The sequence below is a fragment of the Hippichthys cyanospilos genome, chromosome 5 (genome assembly GCF_059441005.1).
Source record: "Hippichthys cyanospilos isolate Australia breed blue-spotted pipefish chromosome 5, RoL_Hcya_1.0, whole genome shotgun sequence".
In the NCBI taxonomy this organism is placed as follows: Eukaryota; Metazoa; Chordata; class Actinopteri; order Syngnathiformes; family Syngnathidae; genus Hippichthys; species Hippichthys cyanospilos.
In genome coordinates this window covers 2,164,932-2,173,350 of record NC_142373.1, presented here as the reverse complement: position 1 = coordinate 2,173,350, position 8,419 = coordinate 2,164,932, and the positions used below count along the sequence as shown (strand labels likewise).

At 39.3% G+C, this 8,419-nt stretch overlaps 1 protein-coding gene across 2 annotated transcripts in view; it reads left to right on the top strand.

Moving 5' to 3' along the window:
• Window positions 1–7,891, top strand: part of LOC148423129 (armadillo repeat-containing protein 8) — a 20,820-nt gene extending 12,929 nt beyond the window's left edge. For both annotated transcript variants that reach the window (XM_088416065.1, XM_088416063.1), the window contains 9 exons: window positions 1,016–1,097; window positions 1,239–1,325; window positions 1,506–1,598; window positions 1,693–1,842; window positions 3,808–3,903; window positions 3,997–4,092; window positions 5,586–5,658; window positions 6,896–6,989; window positions 7,076–7,891. In XM_088416065.1, the coding sequence (XP_088272191.1) occupies window positions 1,016–1,097; window positions 1,239–1,325; window positions 1,506–1,598; window positions 1,693–1,842; window positions 3,808–3,903; window positions 3,997–4,092; window positions 5,586–5,658; window positions 6,896–6,989; window positions 7,076–7,109 (805 nt within the window). In that variant the 3' untranslated portion in view covers window positions 7,110–7,891. The remainder of the gene's footprint in view (window positions 1–1,015; window positions 1,098–1,238; window positions 1,326–1,505; window positions 1,599–1,692; window positions 1,843–3,807; window positions 3,904–3,996; window positions 4,093–5,585; window positions 5,659–6,895; window positions 6,990–7,075) is intronic.
• The last annotated feature ends 528 nt before the right edge of the window (window positions 7,892–8,419 follow it).

Genomic DNA, 8,419 nt, shown 5'->3' with positions numbered 1-8,419 from the left:
TAGTATGTCCGTGATAGTTTATCTTTTAACAGCAAGGTATAACATGTAGTGCAATATTTATATCAGGGAACTTTTCCTCCAGTGCAATCACAATATACTAATACTCAAAGTAATAACAATAATAACGCAAATAATAACTCTAAACTCTCAATACATAATAACTCAATTCTAGTTTATTATTATTACTTGTAAGTATCAAGCTTTGAAGCCTTGTGTATATATTGCTTGTTTAAAAAAATGGCAATAGACTTGAATAATCGTGATTTCAATATTGACCGAAATAATCATTATTATTTTGGACATAATCATTTAGCCCTAGTTCAGGGGTGTCAAACTCATTCATACCGAGGGCCACGTTGCAGTTACAGTTTCTGTCAGAGGGCCGGGATGACTGTGATAAAATACATTTTGGGTGTATTTGTCACACTTTCAACTAGTTTTGAAATCAGAGAGAGGGTGAGGGAAGAAAGCGCTTGCTTTTTCCCCCAAACAATTTCAAATTGACTTACACATTTTGACCGGAAACTTGAATTGGAATGGGCGTTTCGCGGGCCGCGCGCGTGAAATGATGTGGCGGGCCGGATCTGGCCCCTGGGCCTTGAGCTTGACACCTGTGCCCTAGTTGAACGTAAACTGAACTGTGTTTTTATTTAGTATGACCTGCCCACGAGTAGCATGCCGCTCAGATTAGTAAGCCTGATACGAGCACTAGCAGGGCACGTATTGACAAATGATCGTTCACACACACGTTCACAAGTATAGTATATAAAAATTTCAGGATCTTAGATCACCCGAACATGGAACAAATGTCCGGACATTAATAAACAGATACACTTCCAGGTGCAGCATGGTGAGAACGGTTATGTTAATAAATCATTTTTTTTTTTAACTTTTATGAAAAAGTAACGTTTATAAATTACATTTATCATATATAAATTTCAAATTCTCAACTTTGTTATTAATACATGTATATTACACCTGCGATATTGTGTAACGTATGCTGTTCTTGTTCCAGATGTCTACATAGTCTTTCACGGTCAGTGCAGCAGCTAAGGACAAGCTTCCACGATCACGCTGTGTGGAAGCCCCTCATGAAGGTCAGCATTACAAATTGTTGAATTTTAACAATTTAAAAAAAATGTATTGCACTTTGATTCCATTTGAGGAATTGCAGACATTTAAGTGAGTTTTATAATTTGGTGCTTTTTTTCTTACTGGCTCTACTTGTTGTGGTGCAGCTGTTGCAAAACGCCCCTGATGAAGTCTTGGTCATGGCATCTTCCACACTATGCAACTTACTACTGGAGTTCTCACCCAGTAAAGAGGTAGCCACACAAGAGTACTTTCTACTTTTCAAAACCCTCTTCAGAGTCAAACAGTATGTGAAGGCCTTTTTACGTGGTGGCTCTTTCGGATCACCACGTCGTGGCCTTGCTAGAGCCGGCATTGGCCCGATAAAATACACACGTTTCTGTGTGTGCGTGTTTGTGTGTGCGTATGTGCAGCCCATCCTTGAATCAGGCGTCATAGAACTACTATGCAGTCTGACCCAGAGTGAGAGTCCTGCACTTCGGGTCAATGGAATCTGGGCCCTAATGGTGAGAAATTTTCCCTGAACACACTCCAAAATCAAATTGAAAAAGACAGTTTTGCTAACTGTACATGCTTTATGTATCTATCTGAACTACACAGAACATGGCGTTCCAGGCAGACCAGAAGGTGAAAGTGGAGATTGTTCAATGTTTGGGCACAGAGCAGCTTTTTCGCTTACTCTCCGATCCTGATGGTAATGTTCTAATGAAGACGCTTGGTTTGCTGCGGAATCTCCTGTCAACACGCCCTGTGAGAACACACACACACAGACAGCACTAACGTTTTGACGTTAGTGAAAACGTTTTGACCAATTTTTTTTGGTCAGTCACATTTTTTTTGTTAACGTTATCACAATTAATGATTTTCTTTCTTTCTTTTTTTGAATAGCATTTCACATGATGTGTAGATATTTATATTTCTACAAAGGAAAAAATAAATTTAATCATAACAGCAAAAAGCTACACCATATAGTGCCAAAAAAGCTTTACAAAATGTCACACTCATTTCAAAACTGTCTATTGAATTGGAGAGTAAACTGCTGCATCTACATCTGGAATAGGTTTTCTTTTTGTTTTAAAATTACTTAGTTTAGCCATCTTTTACTGTGGCCAAAAGTAGAACTTGGGTTGGTCTTTGCACTGTTGTGCTGGAAATCCATCCTCATTGGCTGGGGCCAAAATAAACAAATAAATGCCCAGGGAAACCCCATAAAACACTCAAAGTTTATTTTTTTAATCAGCAGCATTTTTTAAAAGGTCACAGTTGTGTTTTGACTCTCATTGCGTTTGAGAGTGACTGGCTAATTTTGAATCTTGATACGGTGTGCACTGAATGTAGCATAGCAATCGGGTATATTGGGCATTTGGATGTCTTACAGAAAATTTGAATTGCACGTCGGGTATATATACATTCTTTCCTCCGCCTCCCAATCCCTTCCCAATCTTGGTCTATGGGATTAATTTGCTGGCTGATACAGTACATTTGAGTCAGCATGGTTTGTTAAAAACTGATCTGTACAAACGGCAACTGTGTCATGCTCTCACCATCAAAGTGTGTCATTTACACATATCACACCAGACTTTATGGACTTAATTCAAGTGCTTCTAGCTAGTGGCTAATTTATGATAGACATAGTTGTTAACAGTACACACAAAGTGCCAATGGTGTTGTCATCATCCCTGGCCGCAGATAGCTCCTGATCGCAGATGGTGCTGTTCACCGCAAACAAGGTGCTGTCCGTCCAATGGTTACTGCACCTTGTAAGTGATTGGGGTTGCGGTGATCACTTTGGAGGTGGCGGGCTCCAAATTGACAGGATGAAAACAATCTCTTCCATCGCCTTGTCCTATTTGTACTTGCCGTATTTATGGCAACATGACTTTATTGAAGGCAGATGTAATTGTACAAAAAATCACTAATATATTCTACAGGAGAGCCTTTGAAATCTACTTGCTAGCTGTCTCCTAGTTTGGGTATGAAGAGCGCATGCACCGTGGTTCATAGTCACACCGTTGGAGATGTTATCCTACCAAAAATCACTAATATATTCTCCAGGAGAGCTTTTGAAATCTACTTGCTAGCTGCTGCCTAGTTTGGGTATGAAGAGTGCATTCGCCGTGGCTAATAGCCACACGGTTGGCTTCCATTCCTTGCATATGCAGCGCCGAAATCACCAAAATGGTTTGATACTCACCATCAATAGCGCAGCGCCATCTCAAAATTGAACACACAAGGCGTCAATGGCGTATTAGCAAGCATCTCATGTACGCCGGGCTTTAGGAACCCAAGCCAACGGTAAACACTGGCAACAGATGCCAAAAATCTGTGTCAATGTAATTGAGTCATTTGTCAGCACCCTAATTTGGTGGTGGAACGTGATTTCAGAACAATTTTGTGTTGTTAGTATTGGCGGTCGAGACCAACAGATGCAATAGAAAGATGAGTCAAGCTGTTGTGCCGCGACACGCCGGCGGTACAAAGGCATTTGTGTCCAATATCTCGTGTCTTTTTTTTAATTGAGGGAGTTGATTTACTCGGACTTATTCCACACCTGGTGTGCACACTTGCCCAACATGATCTCAGTTGTATTTTTTTACCTTTTTTGTTTTGAACTGAGATTCGCAGATTAAATGTCACATTAGTGGTATTTCTAAATAAACTTGCATATTAAAACCAGCGTGTTGCATCATCATCATCATGTTTCTTTGATTTCAGCACATCGATCAGATCATGAGTTCTCATGGAAAGCAAATAATGCAGGCTGTCACACTCATCCTGGAGACTGAGCACAGCGTGGAGGTCAAAGAGCAGGTGAAAGGAGCCTGATAGTTGCTTGATGTTCGATGCTTCGCAATTTTTTTTTTTTTTGTAACTGTTTTGTATTGCAACTTTATCATTGAACAGACACTGTGCATTCTCGCTTACATCGCTGATGGCAACACAGCCAAGGAGCTTATCATGACCAATGACGACATGCTGCAGAAAGTGAAATACTATATGGTAGGCCTACTTGTTTGTAGCAACGTGGTCATAATTAAAGCTGTGGGCAACAACAAAGGGCCCTCTAAATGTAGGGGTGTGCATCGGATTAAGGTGTTTTCATTTCTTCAAAGTCGAACTTCCACCATTGTTTGCTCAAGCTTTGACCTTGTTGATGTGGTTAAACGCAAACAATATGCTATATAGTATAGTCCGTCCACCCTGTATACAAGGCTCAAATTTGTGGCGAACAAAATCTCTTAGGCATTTTTGTAATCACTGATCTGGTTACATGACACCATACATCTATTTAAACAACTTCTATCTTCACTTTGGGTTTATACTCCCACATACTTGTAAGCGACAGACCGCATTGCATCATGTGGCCGACACATTGTCACATGACTTGTCTGCGGCGCGACGTGCAAACAACAGAAGTTGTTTCTGAGCGTCAGTTGTTACTTGGTCCCTTTAGTCACTTGTTAGGCTGACATGATTATTTATGTTTTTTAGTAAAGCTTTATTAAATGTATTGCACATACAACAGATGTAAATAACACAGAAGTCACATTAAAATCAAGCAAATTCAAATGCTGATGGTTCGACAGTCGCCATTAGGGGTTGGGGTAGATTTTATATGCTTTCAAGCCATTATTAACTTATTTTTATTGTTACGTATATAATTGTTCTTCCTGTGATATAGAAATTCTCACTCAGGTTTCTTTTTCTTTTGTTGGTTTTCCAATTCATCGGTTGAGTTTTGGTCCAACAATCAGAGCCATGGAAACTTTTCTGACACCACTGTTAGTAAAAGGACGAATTGCCTTGTTAGGCAATTTGTTTTGTTGGGAAAAATAAACATGGAAAATGCAAAATAATTAGCTTTTGGACTTCCACATACATGATGGCAGCACAGAGCAACCCTGCAGTTAACAAGATTTTGCTGACTGCCGTATCTTATTTTGCAGATCCAATCGATGATATCATTGATCAACCAGCAAATAATGACATTAGAGACAATCACAGATTTTGCACAAAATGCAAACCACAGAATGATCCAAGCCAGCAAATCAAATCAATGTTAAGTCTACTGGCAATGGCCAACGTAGCCTTAAATTATCTACTTCATTTGTCTTTTTGCACTTTTATTAGTCAAAAACCTCTATTCTCACCCCTAATATATCAAGTTTTACAAGGATATTATTCTTCCGCATTACAAAGTACAAACACGAAACATGTTGCGCAGTAACTGAGGTGTACCATACAGTCCTGCGAAATAGCGGAAAACAATAACAAACACCAGTGTTGTATAAGCAACAGTGTAATCGTAATGGCTACCAAGTTCCTAAGTGAAACTGGGCTGGTAGTCCTCATAAGGATTTATTTGGTTCAAGTATAATTCTGACAAGGAAATTTTGAGGACCTTTTCACCAGGTGCCTTAAAAACAACTACATTTTATTGATTGTATGGCTCAGTTGCCATTGTTTTGTTTTGACATATTTCTAACCCTCAGGGTCACTCCAATGTGAAACTGCAGCTTGCTGCCACCTTCTGCATCTCCAACCTCATCTGGAATGAGGAGGACGGTAAGCAACACTCACTGCAAGGATCCTATTGAAATCGATCAATAGTGAATGCATTAAAATTTTGCTGACTTTGTAGTTAGTGCAAAATGTCAAGGTGTGCAAAATATCAGAAATGGGGAAAAAAATAAAGTAACAGAGGGTCTTAAAATGAAAATATGGTGGATATTAAAATGTTTACGTAGCGCTATTGTAAAGATTGAAAACATGAGACCCTGATCAATTATTTCTAAATGTTTTCCATTTTCATGTGAGCTATGAAGGCTTTATGGCAAGACTTACTTACTGATGCGTAGTTAGAGTCTTTTATTTTGAGGGTGACAAGCGCTTCTCGTATACGGTCCTTAAGCGTAATGCCTAGAATGGGGGGGAAAAAAATGAGGGGTGGCTGACTTGGCTTGTTCTTTTTCGAGTAGAGGAGTGCTTGAGCGCAGTCACTCGCTTGCCCTCTCCCTCGCTTGTCACGCCCAGCTCCCCATTCACCATACTCTCAATACAAGGTTTATTTCAATCATGAGATGAATTAAAAATGTGCTCATTTCATATCAGCACACTAACGTAAAGTAACAGACAGCTCACGAAAGTGACGTGCCGCAGCTCATCGGCTGACATTTTCCGAATGCTCCGAATGAAACAAAATGAGAGGAGTCTGGCTTGACTTGTCGTTTTGAGTAGAGGCTGGCTTTGCCGCACTATTTATTGCCTCCTCGATGGCATCCTCTTATTTTGTGTCGGAAAAATCCCTCTTGGAAACTTGTGCACAAACACCATCGCGGCGTCCGACTAAATTCGTGGAAACGTTCACATGCGATAGATATAAAGCAATTTCTCATTCACTTTTTAGAAGGGCCGAGGTGCATCATCATCACCTTCTTATACTTCCACTAAGGACAGGTTAAAACATGGCTTTTTTTTTCTTTAATAGTGACCTTGAAATATCCCTACATTTTTACATTTTGGATTAACATATTGGATTCTTCAAAATTATCTGGGGGAAAAAAAATCACAGTATTCAAACAACAATAAATCCAACTTTGTTGTATTTTCTTGAAAAAGTGCTTTTATTTTGTATTTTAAACCCAACTACAATTGGAAAAAAGAAAAATGCCCTGATTTTTGTTTTTTGATTTGCGTGTCTGAATCGTAAATAGAATGAAGACAAGGTTAACGGACCCTAGGCTCACTTAAAAAGCCCTAGCATTTCAAAATGGAAGAATGACATTGCTTTATATGTAATCAGGTTCTCAAGAGCGCCAGGACAAGCTGAGGGAATTAGGGTTTGTCGACATGTTGCACAAGCTCTCACAGGCCTGCGACGCCAACCTCAGCGACAGGTGAGAACCTCAGCTCACCTCTGCTCTCTTCATCACAGTAAAACTATAACAACACAACACATGAACTCATTCCTGTGTCCCTATAGGGCCAAGACAGCCATGCAGCAGTACCTGGCATGACCACAAGGAGGAGTCACCAGCTTCACTTGCTGGTTTGGTTTGGTCTAACGTCTCAAATCTTTGAGTTGCACAAAGACACCTTGATTATGTTTTTGTCTTCTGACAAGACAAGATTCCCCTTGCTGGTTTTGAAACTATCACTATTTTTTGTGAGGCTTGAAGCTTTTTGGTGTGACATTTTGCTCATTTCAAGGACTCTTACTTCTTGAGGAGACTGGGTGACAAGATTTTCCTCTTGTTATTTTTACATTTGTAATTCAAGAGGGCGCTTTCCTTCTTTTTCTCAAGACAAAGGACACCTTTAGAGGGAAGGGAAACAAGAGACAGCTATTTTGAAACCTGGATGTTTTCATTCTTGTGTATACTTACCTCGTAAATAAATAAATAAATATATATATATATAAATATGAGCATAAAAAATATATTTTTGGATTGTTATTTTTTCCTCCCCCATTTTACCCTGTGTCTAGTTTTCAGTCATGTTTAGAAATGATTAAGTCTTGCTTGTCTTCGGTGTGCCTCTTGAAGCAATTGTTTCAACATGCACTCAGCATCCTCACTCCTTTTTTTTCTATTTATGGTAATATTACACCAATGAAATTTTGTGCATTTTACAAAAACATGATCCCATTGAAAGGAGCACATTAAGTGCATTGTGTCATACTTAATACTCATGTTTTAAGTTCCCTCTTCCCTGGAGTGTTCACTGACATTTCGCACCTCAATGATGCTCTGATGAGATGAATGTTCTCACTGGAAATACATGCAATCCCCACAAAGGAGCTAATTTGTGCTGTCTCTTTATTCTTCTGGTAAACTAGTCTGAAATAAACTATCAGTATGTAATTGGTGTACACTTTGAATTTAATGCCAGCATTTATAGTTCAACAGTTGATTTAAAAGTAAGCAATACTTCATAGTAATACTTCAGACATCATTATCATCACGATTAATAATCATATCATTATAATAAAAGTCAATTTCATTTTAAATTTATTCTTACTATAGAATTTATGTTCTCTCCGTGTCATATCCATTTGGTCACGCTCCTTCCAGTTGTTTTAGGTGAGAGTTTTTAGCCAATAAGAATTCAGCTAACTTGTGGCGCCAGGCTGTATGAAATGTGCCTGCAACCAAACCCATTTAAGGGCATTCCAGTCGAGAGTTGCGGGCTTCTGTGCAAAGACATATGTGCACGGGCCCGTATAGTCAATAACCAGCTACAATAGCCAATCGAATTATAAGTTGGCAAGCTAGAAGCATCACGTTGACCGTGACATGATTGGATGCTCACTGCAGGGAGGTGGTGC